The sequence below is a fragment of the Erythrolamprus reginae genome, chromosome 3 (genome assembly GCF_031021105.1).
Source record: "Erythrolamprus reginae isolate rEryReg1 chromosome 3, rEryReg1.hap1, whole genome shotgun sequence".
Taxonomy (NCBI): Eukaryota; Metazoa; Chordata; class Lepidosauria; order Squamata; family Dipsadidae; genus Erythrolamprus; species Erythrolamprus reginae.
Window position 1 is genome coordinate 156,526,402 of NC_091952.1, and position 17,223 is coordinate 156,543,624.

General features: G+C 36.8%; 1 protein-coding gene across 3 annotated transcripts in view; it reads right to left on the reverse strand.

Moving 5' to 3' along the window:
• The window catches only part of DNAH5 (dynein axonemal heavy chain 5), a 189,312-nt gene that overhangs the window by 26,571 nt on the left and 145,518 nt on the right, over positions 1–17,223 (reverse strand). For all 3 annotated transcript variants that reach the window (XM_070747103.1, XM_070747104.1, XM_070747106.1), the window contains 6 exons: positions 15,018–15,153; positions 12,026–12,342; positions 11,318–11,473; positions 10,355–10,537; positions 2,840–3,083; positions 1,512–1,626 (listed from right to left, as the gene is read on the reverse strand). In XM_070747103.1, the coding sequence (XP_070603204.1) occupies positions 1,512–1,626; positions 2,840–3,083; positions 10,355–10,537; positions 11,318–11,473; positions 12,026–12,342; positions 15,018–15,153 (1,151 nt within the window). The remainder of the gene's footprint in view (positions 1–1,511; positions 1,627–2,839; positions 3,084–10,354; positions 10,538–11,317; positions 11,474–12,025; positions 12,343–15,017; positions 15,154–17,223) is intronic.

Consider the following 17,223-nt stretch of genomic DNA (forward strand, 5'->3'; position numbering starts at 1 on the left):
AAATCAGATTGTTAGTAATTCCTGGTCTCTCACCCTTTCACTTACTTGCTTGTAAGTTACTGGAAATGTTATGCGAAGCACAGTTCTCTAATATACCACAGACAGACCTAGTGTCTATGTTCCAAGCCCACATTAAATGGGAATTTATGAGAATTGTAGTCCAAAGTATGGGGCAAGGCTATATGTCCAATACATTAGACTGCATGCTATGCATTAGACTGACACATCCTCTTCAGCTTTATTGGAGATATATGCCTCAAAGTGAAGGAAGTAACATGCTCAGCCTCAGCATCTAGACATCTCATTGCAAAGGCAAAAGCAGTTACTTCTGCCCGCTTTTGCATACAGGAAGAACTTGCTCTTTCTCCCGGGAAATTATTTCTGACTTGATGCTTTCCAAACTCTTTTAATGTCCAATCCCTCTAGAGTACTTATTAGATATTCCGCTTCCTCTGAATTATTCTCTCTTTCTCGGGCCCTTTTAGAGAATGCAAGCTGAAGTTTTTGAACGCAGATCAGTGCTCGCTATGTCAACACATAACAAAAGAGAGTATTTCAATTCTGCATAGGATTTTTATTTATTAAGCCTCCTCGTCTCTGAGAATAAATCCTTGGAGAGGCTTAAGAATGATAATCAGTAATATATTTAAAATGAGATCTCATTAGAAATCACGAAAGAAAAGGCTGCACTGTCTGGTACTTTTTTCTTCTCGTATTCCCCAGGGCCGGATATTCTTTCTTTCTCCATCAGATTTCTTAAGGCTATTGGAAGGCTATGTTCCTTAGCGCCAAGAAAGAAAGACTGAAATGGTGCTATGTGTGACATAGAAGAGCTTTAAGGCAGGGATAGGCAAAGTTGGCTCTTCTATGATATGTGAACTTCAACTCCCAGAATTCATGATTGGCTCAGGAATTCTGGAAGTTAAAGTCCGCAAGTCACAGAAGAGCCAACTTTGCCTATCCCTGCTTTAAGGCATCAGAAAGGAAAAATTAGACCCGAGACATGCATGATCCCATCGAGTGGGCAGAAAAGGAATTGCTGCTTCAATGTTTACTTTCTTCTTCGATATTCTTCCTTTCAGTTTCATTCAAAGCCAAGATTGTTACACTGGGAAGCTGCAAGGGACTTTACAATGTTTAGAAAAATTGAGGCAGTTATGAATATTAAATCATAAATAAAGAAATGAACCCATGGCTAAAAATTAAAATGAAGAAAGATGCTGGACGTATTTAAGGAAATTTGCTGTGTAGACCAATTTTGTGGAGCCAAAAATAAAGTAAGAGGCATTCTGGATCACCTTTTTTGCACATTCTTCCATTCCCACTGTCATTTATGATCAAACTTTTTTATGCCTTAAGTAATGTAGGACATGTTCTCAAACTATGATATTAATGACATGGGTTTGCAGATTCTACAGAAAGATGGCTATATCACATCTTTTCAGCTGTCTGAAAGCTGTGCCAATTTTTGTTAATCCAGAATGTGAAAAATGTGAGATAATCAAAGTTACCTTGCAAGCGAAAGATCAAACAGGCCCAAAAACTGTCGAAGTGAAGTTTGATACATGACATTTACCATACTCATCTCCGTTATCAGAAAATAGAGAATGCTGCCTCTGGTAGCAACTGAACAAAAGAAGATTGGATTGGATCAAGAGAAATCTAAAACCACAGCAATGATTATATCTGTAATTATAAATCCTCATAATGACAATTGATAATAAATAGTTAAACAGGTTTTGTGCAGTTGAACCATTTTCTACTTAAATAAGAAAAACAGGTATCTTCCTCCCCTTGTGTTTTTGTTTTTAACTACATCACTGTACTGTATACATCTGCATATTCAAAAAACTGCAATATCAGTTACAAATGACATCTCTTTCACTGTTATTATTTACTGCTCAATAATAGCCGTTCTTCACTTACAGAAGAACTTTCTTTTTTGGAAAATTTTAGATGTTTGAGATTTATTTCCCTGCACAGGTAGTTCTTGACCACAAATCTACCCAAAATTTCTGTTTCTAAGCAAGACAGTTCTTAAGTGAGTTTTGCCTCATTTTACAACTTTTCTTGACACAGTTGTTAAATGAAGCACTGCATTTGTTAAGTGAATCTTGCTTCCATCATTGACTTTGCTTGTCAAAGGAAGGCTGAGAAGGTTACAAATGATAATTACATGACCCTGGGACAGTGAACTATCATAAATGCATGCCAGTTGCCAAGTACCTGAATCTTGACCATGTCATCATGAGGATGCTGCAATGGTCATAAGTCACTTTTTTCAGTGTTTTTGTAACTTCAACAAGTCACTAAATGAAAGGTTGTAAGTTGAGGACTATCTATCTTTACTCTGCTAGTGACAACAGATGAATATTGAAGGTTAAGAGCTTCTATTCTCCTTGTCACTTAATTTCTGTGGATAAGGAAAGTTCCAAGGAAATTGTCATTAGCCCTTAAAACTCTCAAATCTTCCTCAATACAGTGGTACCTCGACATACGAGTCTAATTCGTTCCAGACCCGAGCTCGTATGTCGATCAACTCGCATCTCGAATGAATGCCTTTAGACTTTGTTTTTCGCGCCGAGATAACTGGAAGCAAGGAATTCTTGCGCCATCTAGTGGAAGCTCGGCTCATATCCTGAATTTGAGCTCGGGTGTCGAACAGAAATTTTGCTCGCGTCTCAGCTCGTAACTTGGAATACTCACATGTGGAGCAGCTCGTATCTAGAGGTACTACTGTATAGGTTTGAGGCCTGGCTAATTTTGACTTTAATATACTACAGTCCAAGCAATAACTACAATTTTGATCTTTAGTTCGGGAGAGGGAGAGTCATCGCACCTGGCCTGTATTCCTCCCGAGCTGAGTTAATCTGCACTTCAGTCTCAACTGATGTTTGAAGTTTCTGGGTCACCTCTTCTGCTGTTCTTTTTGTGTTACTAAGTACAACGATGAGACTCTCATCTTCCACCAGAGAGCCATGTGTGCTTGTCAGCCGATACAGCAAGTTATCTTCTAGTTCTTTCATCTTCCTTTTGTTAGCTGTCACATCTTCTATAAGATCAGTTCGCTCTTTCTCCAACTCCTGTTAAAGCATTTCATAAAGTCATACTTCAGTGTAATGTATCATTGAAAGCGGGCCAATACATGCATCTACAGTATAGTACCAATGCATTGCCAAATTGGTAGCCAAGGTATTATTACCAAGAGACATTCATTCATTCATTCATTCATTCATTATCGTATGTCAATTTCCTGTGCAGTTCTCTGCCCTTGATTGCTTATCCTGACCTCCACTCACAGGAGGGGAGAGAGGAAATCATTCTGAACTACACCCAACTACATTAAGATTATCCAAGGGAGCACAATTAGATTCTTCCTATTCAGACTGCAGCACCCAGGCTGTCATCACCATAACTTTGATGAAAGAGCTAGGATGGGTAGAAACCAGGGTGGGTAGAAAGATGTTTGGAATTAATTGATGAAATGGATTGAAAGCACACTCAGCATGGGGCCTGTAAGTATCCCATGGAACCCACTACCACATGAATTTTTCATTCCACATATACTGTAGATCACAGGATACAACATTGATTACTACATTAAGCGGATTTAAAGATGAATAATTCAACATTGTTCATGTTTAATGTTTTATACGTAGTGTCTCCCCAGATGGCATGCATAACACTGGTGCTATCATTAGGAAGAATAAGGTGAGAGCTTTAGCCAGGGATTGTGAATGTTTTAAAAGGTTGGGATTCAGCAACTTATATTATGCTGTATTTATGTCTATAAATACTGCAGGTAGTGTAGCCCGGATAAAAATAGTTAATTTATCCCAGGTTTTGCTATCAAAATTAACATTAGTTTATATCTAATTCTAAAGCTCTTCTATTGTGCAGAATATAAATTGAATATAAGCTAAAATGCCTTCTCTGTATAAAGAGTGATCCATGGCAGTCTGTAAAAACAAATGTAATTGGAGATTATGAAAGTAATTTAGAAGAAATGTGAGATTTTCTTTGGACAAGTAGTTATAAGAAAATTTGAGCATTAGCTTTGAAGCAAAAAAAAAAAAGCCCAGCAAACAATGAAAGAGCATTCTATTTGTTTTAATTGGTTTCTATTTCAAACTGGAATGAAAATAGTGGAGAAGAAGACATTTTCCACATATAAATACATATAATTACAAAGTTCCTCTATGTGATCTTATGTCTAAAAGTTTTTCCTCTCTGGACAATAGAAACTAATTTCACCTACAGTATGAACACTGAATACCACCATACTCATCTTATCTCACTATGTAATATTCCTTACTAAATGAGATACCTAAAGGAAGAATAAAAACTAGAAAAATGGATTTAGCCTTTTGCTGGCAGGAATGACATCCTGATAATTACCTAAACACATTATCACCTAGAATGTATTATTATATGTAGTCATTTGCTTTTAACTCACTGCAAAGTTCTTACACAATTTGAAGCTATTTAAATTTCTGTGAAAAAGAATCTGTCAACTTTACAGCCAATCTAAGCAAGACAATAAATAGATGTTATGTTTAACTTGCACATTTTTTTTTCAAGTAAAAACATCACTCGCTTGGGGAAATGTGATAATTTTGAGCTCTCAGCAGGCACCGAGAGAGAATTTAACTTCATCCTCATTGGCTAATAAAAATCACATTTTAAAGCAAACCTTCAAAGTTGCTGTTTACATTAGGAGGAAATAAGCCATTGGCAGAAACTGTTTTTACTTTACAAAATAGGAATTCGGATGAATTTAAAAAAAAAAAAATAGGAACATTACAGAGAAATAAATGATCAAGTTCTCCAGCTAGCTTTCCTCAAATGTTCATAAATTATCCTAGTTTTTCTCATGCCTTCTAAGTACCAAATTGAAATATCAGTTTGAAATCATGACAAATTTGTTCTCTAACAGCCTCAGGAAAGCAATTCAGATCAGACATATTAGTCTGATTTGCGCTAATAACTAAATATCATGTTATGTACGAGATTCAAAGCTCAAGGCAACATACTATCCTTTGACCTTCTGATTAGTGAATTCAACACAAATCACAAATACAAATGAGAAGAGTATAATCTGTTTTTATCTTCAAATCTGAATAATAAACTTTTTATGAATTAGATGGTTTGAGTTAGAGCGTCAGGATGATGTAAACAACCTCGGCTTATCATGTTTTTTTTAAAAAAATATAATTTTTATTGAACAACTTTTCAACAAGTTAAAACAATACAAATATTAGAAAAAAAGAAATAAAGAAAATAAGGAAGAATAGTGATGTGGCTTTTTTGCATCCATCATGAATGATAAAATGACCCTCCATGTAATCCACATCTGAGGCAATTTTATACATTCTAGACATTATGTTTGAAAGTCTTATACCATTTTATATAATATAACTTTTAAGTTATATTTTTTAAGTACATCATTTTATAAAATATACCTTTTAAGTTATAGCAATGCTTTTAACCACATCTTTTCCCATTGATCTATCAGTATAGTGTGTCCAAAGCTCTTAGCCCATTTTATCACATAATATTTCACTTGCTTTTCTTAGGTTTCAAATTTCAATAAAAGTTAAATGTCCATCATTTGTACTTAGTTCAAATACTGTCTTCTGCTTTTCAATTTCAAATGTCCTATCTATCTATCTTAAATATTTTTTTAAAAAAATTGTGCATTATAAATTAAATTATTCTGCAGTCAATTTCTCTTTTGATTTCCAGTTATATTCTCAATGTTCCTGTTCTAACAATTCTGAATAAGTTAACCATATTGCTTTATCTAGCTTTTCTTTCCTATAAAATGCTTCTGTGCTGAGAAACGTAAAGGCATTTTTGGGCAGTCTGGCTTTATATCTGTTCCATAGTCTCAATATGGCACTTGTGACATAATTCCTAAAATTTACATTACCCTTCATATTATCTACCATGAAAACTATGTCATCTGAACCTCAGATCATGCCCTTCTAAGATCTTTTTATTCCTCATCAGAATCTAGTTTACCCTCCAGACTATGTAGCAGGTTGCAGAGTGCAATCTCAAGTTAGGCAGATCTAATTCTTCTCATTCCTTTATATACTGCTCAAAAAAATAAAGGGAACACTAAAATAACACATCCTAGATCTGAATGAATGAAATTTTCTCATTGAATATTCCATTTGCACAACAGCATGTGAAATTGATTGTCAATCAGTGTTGCTTCCTAAGTGGACAGTTTGATTTCACAGACGTTTGATTTACTTGGAGTTATACTCTGTTGTTTAAGTGTTCCCTTTAATTTTTTTGAGCAGTGTATTTTGAAGTATTTTATATTTAAACCCTTGATTTTTTTCCCTTGCCATATAAACTTAGATATATTTTTCTCCTAATGTTTAAATGGTACATCATTCCATGTCTTTACATAATTATTTTAGTATAATATACAATTCATAATAATCATAATGATACACTTTTTTCTCAGTGTTCTTTCCATCAATTCAATTTATTTCTGATGTTAATCACTGTATAAGATGCACCTTTTTACTCCCCAAAACAGGGTGAAAACTTGGGTGAGTCTTATACACCGAATGTAGCCCCACCCAGCCACTCCCACCATTTGGTCTCACTCTTGCAAATTTACCTCCTTGCATTAAACAGCACAGCACAGAGTCTTATTAGCATAAGCAATTGACTATCAGCCTCTGACACACAGCTGATTCAGAAACAGGCACGCCACGTGATAGAATTGAATATGAAACTACCTGCAAGGAGTCAAATTGCTCAGAGGTGAACTACTGGCAATGTTGGGCTGCTGAAACTGCTAGGAGGTAAGTCAATAACTATAAATGTTGATAGAATGTTCAAATTGTTAGACTTAATTTTTAAAAACTGCTTTATTGCTGTCCCAGTCATAGAAACATAGAAACATAGAAGTCTGACGGCAGGAAAAGACCATCTAGTCTGCCCTTATACTATTTTCTGTATTTTATCTTAGGATGGATATATGTTTATCCCAGGCATGTTTAAATTCAGTTACTGTGGATTTATCTACCACGTCTGCTGGAAGTTTGTTCCAAGGATCTACTACTCTTTCAGTAGTATGCTTGATAAATGCTTGATCTGAAGAGGCCCAATGCTATGGTATCTTTTTTTTAATAGCAGAGAATAACTATACTTCCAGAAAGCCATATCAAATTTAAAGATTTGTTAGAAGTATAATATGAAATGTAACAGTGTCCCTTTTAGTATATTAAGAGAAGGCAGCTGAGTTAAACTCTGAGTTAGTCATGTTTGGAGTAAGGAGGAGTTAGTGCTATATATATTCCTTTCCCTTCCTTTTAATTATCAGAAAAATATGTTATATATATGTGCGTGTGTGTGTGTGTGTGTGTGTGTGTTATACATACATACATACATACATACATACATACATACATACATACATACATACATATATACATGCACACAACTTCTATGCTGCCCAGTGAAGGGCTACCAAAAGTTTTACTACCACACTGTGGGCGTGGCTTATGCAGCACGCCCTGCATTTTCTTTCAACATCTTTCAGTGCAAATTGGGTATTATGTGGTAGAGTTCCATTTTCGCTATCCCGCTGCGTTCCCCCCTGCCCCATCCAGGCAGTAGCCCACTCCTGATGCTGCCCTTCTCAACTCAGGGTGGCATATGACATATAAATGCAATACAATATAGTGTTATAAATCTAATTTTAAAAATGCTATAAAGCTAAAAAAATTCTTTTAAAACCCCATCTATCCAACAATCATCCAGTTCAGTCACTCATAACATTGGCTGGAGACAAACTCAACATTCACAACCCCCACGCCCACCGGCAAAGATAGGCCTTCAGAACTTTTTGAAAGACCAGGAGGGAGGGGGCGGTACACAGAGAAGGCTCTTTTCCTAGGTCCTGCCAGATGATATTGTCTGGTCGATAGGGCTTGAAAAAGGTCGACTCTGTGGGACCCTAAGCAGCCTCTGGGATGCATGAGGCAGAAGACGGTCCTGCAGGTAATCTGATCCTAAGCCATGTAGGGCTTTATAAGTCACAACCAATACTTTGAATTGTGCCTGGAGACCAATCAGCAACCAATGCAGCTCATGGAGTGATGTTGAAATGTGGGCAAATTTTGGGAGCCCCACAATGGTTCGAGCGGCTGCCTTTTGGACAATTTGCAGTCCTCGAACACTCTTCAAAGGCAGCCCCATGTGTTCTGGTTTCTGGTAGAACTTTAGCTATTACAAATAACTCTTACTAAATGCAGTATTTCATAAACAAAGAAACTCCATCTTTATTTCTCTTCCCTTCCGTATTCAAAATACAGTTCATACTAGCACATTCCTCTTCCTCCCGTTATCTTTCTTAATTGCATTCCTCATACATTCCTCCCAGCTTCTCCGTTTAACAAGATTTATGTACTCACAGCATGATTCAGAAACAGTAGAAATGACTATAAAATAACACAGAATGCATTTGCTTGCTTGGGAGCTGAACAAAATACCTTTCATTTTAGCCCTACAACATTGAAACTCCACCCTTCTTCCCCACTGACCCCCTGACATACCAAATACATCACTCCAGTATTTAACCCATTCCTCCCCTTAATATCTTCTTCCAAACACCTGTTCCTTACTTTTTTGGACCCTTCTGAATTTAGGATTGACCCAGCGAACGCCTGATTCTTCCTCGCTAGATTGTGGACTCACAGCCACATCCTGTGCTGGCCTTCCACCTGTTCTACTACCTGTAACCCCGGGCCCTCCACTAATTCATAAACACTATCTGTATCAGAGTCCTCAATTTCTTCATCATCCTCCAACAGACCAGAAGTATGTACAACACCATGTAGACAGCATTGAAGTTGTCAAACCTCGAGGTGATAAGGGTATGAGTGACTGTGAGAAGTGACTCCCTGTCCAAATAGGGCCGCCACTGGCACACCAGGCATACCCATCCAAACGCCACCCTTGTCACAGCTGAGAGATGGTCTTCTAAGCTCAGTGTGGATCAAGGAGAATGCCCAAGTTGCGGACCCTCTCTGAGGGGGAAAAAGACTCCCCTCCGAGGGTGATGGATGGACAGATGGGATTGTCCTTGGGAGGCAAAACCCACAGCCACTCCGTCTTGTCGGGGTTGACAGCTTATTAATGCCCATCCAAACCTTGACATCCTCCAGATACATTACTTCCACTGCTTCACTGAGTTGACATGGAGTGGAAATGTATGTATCGTCAGCATGCTGATGATAACTCACACCGTGCTGTTGGATAATCTCACCCAGGGGTTTCATGTAGATATTAAACAGCAGCAGTGAGGGGACCGACCCCTGAGGAACCCCACAAGGAAAGGACCTAGGAGTCGATGAAGTTTTAATGGCATGTGGAAGGAATAGTCCATAATCAGTCACACTAGTCCAATTGAGAATAATATGTATATTATTCCTGACATTTATATTCTGCATAGACGTTACTGGTTATTGGGGATCAAATATATTCAAGTATCTTTAATCACTTAGGAATATGGAAAAAACTTAACTTCATATTTGTAAATTCCTTTTATTGACTTGATTATATTTCTATACTGATTTTTCTTATACAAATATAAATATCAATAATGGGAGGGGGGAGAAAATAATCTGAGAGATCTTGGGGAGTAGGGTAGAGACGTTGATTATTCTATGCCTACAACAAGTGTAACAAAAATCTTTCCTCAGGGGTTTCCTATTTATTTTAAATGAATGGATGATTTCCCCTAAAAGCAAACAGCAGTTCTGAAGGTGTGCTTTTATTAGCTTTTTATTAGTTAAAATTCCCCTCAGAGTCCAATATGAATTTGTTAGCTGTCATCTCTTCCTACAATCTGTATTTAACAAGGAATGTGCCAGCTAAACATAAAAGTGCTTTTATTATTTAGCACCTATTGTTTATGTTTTATTTTTTCAGCAGATTTATATGGCCACCTATATGGAACTCTGGACAGTGAGCAGAAAATTTAAAAAGTAGTACAGTACACAAAATCAATTAAAAGAACTATTTGGAGATGTTGTAAGAAACACCTTTTAAATATATTGATTGCTTTTCTCATAGAAACATAAATGGTTTTAATTTGTAGGAAAAAATCGTTAGAGCTAAAAGAGAGAGAGGGAGAGAGGGGGAGAAAGAGAGAGAGAGAGAGATAACGTATCCACATAATTGCTTGTTTTATCCATCCCTGTAATAAAAGAGTCTGCGGAGAGGGGCGGCATACAAATCTAAATAAATAAAATAAATAAATAAAAAATAAAAATATACTTCAATAAACAGTCACAGATTTACTCACAAATTTCTTTCTATATACCTGTTTTTCTGTTAGAATGACTCTCCCTAGAAGCTGATCTTCTAGGCCTTTCATGGTGACAGTAAAATCAATTATTGAGGTGCGAGCACTAATCTCAGGGGTGTAAGCTGGATTTGGAATCTTGGTGGTGATATAAAGTCTGAAGCCATTCATTACATCCATTTCTTTATCCCCAACTTTTACCTAATTAAGAAAAAACAATTCCAAAATGGATGCATATAAGATGAATTGGATTCCTTCAAACAACTGGTAGCTATTCATTAAGTATTATTTTAATTTTGTATATGTAAAATACAATTAACATAATAAGTAAGTAAACTTGCACTTTAGCATAAAACACATAAAACCAATTCATTTTATATAAATTTCTGTATCTTTATCTGGTTTATAAATGGTAAGATTGTTGCTAATCTTTTTTTGTCTCTGCTGCTTATAGATTAAAGCTTAGAAAACTCTTAATAATCATACAGATTTAAGCTTAGATCCTACATCTTAAAGATGCCTTACTTTAAATTGTAACCATAAAAATTAATTGAAAAATAAGGTGATGAAGTACAAGTCAATGTATGGAAGAAAGATAAAAGGAAAATACTTATGTCTAGAATGAAAAGGCTGCAGGCATTTAAGATGTCTCACAAGCTTGTTTTACTATCCTTTTAGTATCCCACTAAAGAAGAGAAGGAAGAGAAATATTCTGCTAAAGTTCCAGAATAAAAAGTTTTTATCAAAATATTTTTTTCATTGCACTGTGTAGCAATCATAAAAAGTATAGTGGAGCACACAAAATAAATGTAACAGATCATTTATCAAGAGAGAATAAAAATTAAAGACCACTGCTATAATCTATTTTCTTGAAGACTTCTTGGTGACACCAGTCAAGAAAAAGAATTGTACTTAAAAATAGAAACTAGAATTATATATGCAACTAATTTTTTAACATTTGGAATATGTTATTTTTCTCACTTTGTATGTAGAACCTGTTTTGATGAAGTTTTTTTCCAATACATGGTCCAAAGCTGGATCCAACTCTTCACCAACGTCTTCAATCAAGAGTGGTCTTCCAAGAGAGAGACTATCCTCCAAGTGGTTTCTAAAATACTTGTGATTCAGAGAAGTGATCTTAAAAAGAAGAATCATAATGTTCATAAATTATGAAAATGGATCACCAGCTTGAAGGAAGGGGAATGGCATTGGACTTCAGTTGAAAGAAGTAGCTGCCGAGTCTGTGGAGAGGGGTGGCATACAAATCTAATAAATAAATAAAATAAATAAAACCTTTGTTTATTTACCAGGTTAAAAAGATGAGTTTTAATCTCCAGGATTCAATCATAGCTATATTACAACATTGTTTTTTTATGATGTGTTTAGGAAAGTTATATTCCCCATTATCGCTCTTTCTTAATAATTTCAAAGCAGAAATGTAATATAATTAGGTTTTAAAATATGGAGCTTTTTTAAAAGTTAGAAACAACAACAATTCCTATGCAAAAACCCAGTCTAAAAAAAAAATCAATATTTCTGGTTTCCAAATGAACCAAAGCTAATGTTGGCAAGTAAAGTCATCATTACAGTGTATTGTTCTGGAATATTTTCAAGTACTCCACTGTTTTGCTGCCATCCTGAACATGTTTACTTCCAAATATGAGTATAATGGACTAGAATTTAATTCACCTGCAGCTCATTCCGGGTTTCTTTGTTCTTAATCCAAATCTTGCCCTGAGTTTGTGGATCAATCAGGAGAGGGTAACGAGCTGCCTTTGTGACAATGATGCCATTCTGAATTGACAGATCATCATTTGGCAGCCCTTGAAGGTTCCATTCACTGACAGTTGGAGCATCAATCAGCATCTCTGTGAGATTGAGATGGTTTTCAAATGGGATTTTCCGAGTGCTCATTTCTTTTTGCCAGCTGGTTAACAAACGATTACGGAACTCTTGATTGAAAGGACCAGAATAGGACAGAAAGGCTGTGGCCAGAAGTACATCCCCTAAATTGATACAAAGAAAAACCACATTAGATGGTGGTTGAATACATTTGCAGTGAATATAAAAGCAAACATTCAAGCTAAGCTTAAAAGGTCTTATTTCAACATGAAACAGACTGCTGGGGAAAGTCTTGTTCTTTAAATATTTGATAACTGTTTATACAGAAGAGAAAGCAGAAGAGGGGTGTATATGATGTGGATATTCTGACCAGTGAATTATGACATGCTCTCTCCGTGAGCAACTTTCAGCTTAATGTGCTAAATCACACAGAGATTTCTTGCACCAGGACAAAGTGGGGCCAATTTCTTCTATCTTATTTTACTATAGCCATATTTTATGCAAGCAAGAGCATGCGTGCAACCAACAATCCCATTACTTGTATGCACCTCAAAGGGGGGGAAAGCTGTGGCATTGGGGAAGGTATTTGTTTTTGTTACAGAAAAGAAGAAAAGAGGCAAACTTCACCTGGATTAAAAAACTCAGGATTAAAAATAAAAAAGCAACACTAATAACAATAAAACAGAAACCAACTGAAAACTCCTTACTTCCCACCAAAGGAAAAACAAATACAACAAAAACATAGACCAAATACAAACTAGATTTTATGCCTGAGTTCAATTCTCCTGATTACTATCTATAAATTACTAACAATGCAACGTACAACTATTCTCAATATACTCACCCACTGCCATAACATAACACTATAATTTAACAATATGTCGTTAAACTACATATGCCTGCTATACTGCAGATACCACACCCTTCCTTTTCCTCACCCAAATCCCACCCTATCTTATCTAACCATACTAATATATTTTTAAGTAAATCTATAGATACGAAACCATAAAACGTTAATTATTAAGTATAACATGAAAATGCACAGTTGAATGTTTACAACTGATAAGTTATATATCTCATGTTGAAACATGTCTACTGCTTTGTATCCCCCTTACTTTTTGTATCCCTATTCCCCCCCTTTTTTTTTTTCTTTTTTCTTTTCTCAAAAAACCAATAAACTATTTATTTATTTATTTATTTTAAAAAGCAAACTAGCCTCTGGCTTAAATACACTTCCCTCTGGAATCTGCAATTTCCTACATAGGTGATTGTATATGACAGTGATGGTGAATCTTTGGCACATATGCCACAAATGGCTCGCAGCGTCATATCTAAGAGCACATGAGGCATTGCCCTATGCCAGCTCCAGTGTACACATGTCTTCTTTTTGGCCTTTTTTGCTCTCCCCAGGCTTCAGGAAAGCCTACTGAAGCCTGGGGATGGCGAAAAATGGCCCAACAGGCCAACCAGATGTACATTGATCCATTTGGTTGTTTTTTGCTCTCCCTAGGTTTCAGGAGGCTTCCCTGAACCTTGGGAATAGCTAAAATGGCCCTAAGACCCAACCAGAAGTTCATTTCCAAACTTCGAGTTAACCAGTTGGGCCATTTTTTGCTCTCTGCAGGCTTCATGAGTCTTTTCTGAACCCTGGGAAGAGCAAAAAACAGCCAACGGGCTTACTGGAAGTCCAGAGGCTTCAGTGAGGCCTATGCGCATGCACAGTCAGGGAAGCAGCATGGGGGTTGTGTGCATGCGCAGGGGGATAACAGGGTGGTTCTGCAGATGTGGGGGGAGAGGGCATCATATTATGGGTGTAGGCATGTACGTGCATGTTATCGCACACATGTGCTCCCTTTTGGGACCCAAGCCAAAAAAGGTTCGCCATCACTGGTCTATGGAGATTCTCAGTCATCCAGGTCATGGTTGTCCCAAAGATGTTTTTTCAAAAGGCAACTGAAGTTTCTTTATCTTTCCTTGAAGACTTTATTTTCTCATTCAAGAACCTTCTTCGGTTCTTACTAAAGAAGCTTTTCAGATGAGTAGGAAACATCTTCAAGGAAAAACCAAGTCCAATTGTCTTTTGAAAAAGCAACTCCATGTATAAAGCAAGATGCTTTATTTTTTTGTATGTTATATGTATATACTGTTGTTTTGTTGTCTCTTTGTTATCTTTGTTTTAATGTATATATTTAATAAAGTATTTTTTTAAAAGAAAAAGAAAAAGCAACTCTGATACATCAGTGATTCTTAGCGCTGATCAGTGATCATTGGTCAATGACACCCTTTCAGGGTTCTGCAAAATCAAAATTATTTGCCAGCCAATGTTGAAAAATAATACCACAATAAAATTCTATCAAAAAATGGTTAAATACAGTAGCAGCAGCAAATGCATAGGTTTCAATTTTTAATATGGTAAATATCAATAAATATAACCTATATAAATAAAAGCTTTTTGGGGACATTGTAAGTGTGAGTGTTGTAAGACAGGACTGAAACTACCTAGAACTTGTTAAAAACACAACCATTTTTAGAAAAACAATGTTTGATTTCTTACTTGTTTTACCATAATGTTGGCAAATTGATAGTGACATGTTATTTCACAACTTGGAGTAAATCTCACCCTTCAAGACCTAATTTTAGCAAACAAAAGTTCCTACCAACACAATGTCATTATTTATCAAAATAACAGAGGATTCCCTGCTGCTTTTAACACAAGGGAGTAAAAATAAACAGGAACACGATAAACAGGAACACGATTTACATGCATGCAGTCTATACTCAATGAAAAATACTCAATGTAGCTTATAGCTTTGTAGAAAGGACAGTCCCTTCAGCTTACCCACAAGCCTTTTTGTTTGGGCTGCAAACTCTTTACTTTGTTCAGTCCATCTCTCCTTTTCACCAGCCAACCCACTAATAAGACTGGAAGCGGTTTGCATTTTATGCCTGCAGCGTTCTGCATCTTCAAGCAATATCTGTTCAAAATAAAAATTCACATACACAAAAGCAACCTGAGCAAAAAACTATTGTTAATAGTGCTTGAAAAGATAAGTACAAACAATACCTATTGTACTTCCAGTAAATATAAATAACCTATTGTTTCTATTAACATTGTCAGTGCACCTGGACTTAAATAATTGGGACACAGATTTTATACTTTCAGAAGTGTGACTGACGAAAGACATATAAAATAGATCTATTATGAATCCATAATTGCATTAAGATAGTACAGTGATACCTTGTCTTACAAACTTAATTGGTTCCAGAGCAAGATTCTTAAGGTGAAAAGTTCGTAAGACGAAACAATGTTTCCCATAGGAATTAATGGAAAAGCGATTAATGCGTGCAAGCCCAAAATTCACCCCTTTTGCCAGCTGAAGCGCCCGTTTTCGTGCTGGTGGGATTCCCCTGCTGGGATTCCCCTGCAGCATCGCAAAATCCGGAGGTGGGGTTTCCCATGGAGGGGAGCCTCAGGGGAATCCCACCAGTGTGAAAGCGGGTGCTTTGGCTGGCAACGGAAGTCCGGAGGCATGGCATCCCAGCGGCGGCAGCAGGTTCGTAAGGTGAAAATAATTCGGAAGAAGAGGCAAAAAAATCTTAAGCCCTGGGTTCGTATCTCGAAAAGTTTGTATCATAAGATGAGGTGTCACTGTATTTGACCAAGATCCAGATCACCCCAATCCTATTAGTCTTTTGAGGCTTTTGTAAGGCTCTAAAAACCTGGGCATTCCCCCAGGAATTTGGGCGTGTTAAATGAGCTCTCTAAGTTACGTGTCTTTTTCTTTAGGGGGTGTTGTGTTGCTTTAACTAGGTAAATACAGTGTTCCCTCGATTTTTGCGGGGGATGCGTTCAGAGACCGCCCACAAAAGTCGAATTTCCGCAAAGTAGAGATGCAGAAGTAAAAACACCATTTTTGGCTGTGCACAGTATCACAAGCCATCCCTTAACACTTTAAACCCCTAAATTACCATTTCCCATTCCCTTACCATTATTACTGGTACTCACCATTGAATAAAACAGTGATCCTGCTATTTATAAACATAATTATTTATTAACAATAATTAATTTTTTGTTATTTATTTGCAAAAATTATTAACATAACTAAGGATCTTCTTCAATCACCACTTCATCGGGCACTTCTACAATGGACGCTGAAGGTGATGGCGTGACAGTCCTCTTGGTTTTCGTGATGAACATAGTTATGGGTAGTTATTGGCACAGTTTCTTTTTCTGGGCTAACATGGCTCTTTCTGGGCCTTAAAACCAGAGGCTTTGGCTTCGTCTTTCATTAAGAAAGTGCACGATGGCATCCTCTTCCAGAACAGGCCTGTTTCATCCATGTTGAACACCTGTTCTGGAAGGTAGGCCCCTTCTTCATTTATCTCCTTAAACGTGCCATGAACATACTCCTCGGCTGCACCTGTATCTGCTGAGGCAGCTTCTCCGTGCAATGACACATTCCTCAGGCCATAGCACTGTTGAAACTTATCAAACCAGCCCTTACTTGCCATGAATGTGAATGGGGTTAGAGAAGCAGTTGATGTTGATGGCTGGGGGTCTTCTAAGTCATCGGCACTTTCATCAACATCTTCTTCTCCCTCAGCTGCATCACCTCCTTCTTTGTTCGCCAGACGGGTGTAGAGTTGTTGTGCCTTTGTCTGTATCATATTGGTATCCAATGCAATGCTCTTCTTATGGCAGTCTTGTATTCACATGAACAAAGCAGCTTCCATTTTCATAAGCTGTTTATTTCTAGGCGTTACCATCCTTTTTGCTTCCTTGTTGAATGTAATCATAGCTGTTTGTCTTATCTTCTTTTCATCTTTTCGAATGTATCTCACACTCGATTTGTTTATTCCATAATGATGCCCAACTTCCGCATATGAGCGACCCCCTTTTAGCATATCTAACAGTTCAATCTTTCCTTTAATCATCAGCATCTTCCTATTCTTTTTACTATTGTTGCCGCCACTCCACATGGGACGTTTAGGAGGCATCTTGGGTATGTCTTCTAATAAGTTTTAATAATTGTAAAAGTACTAAT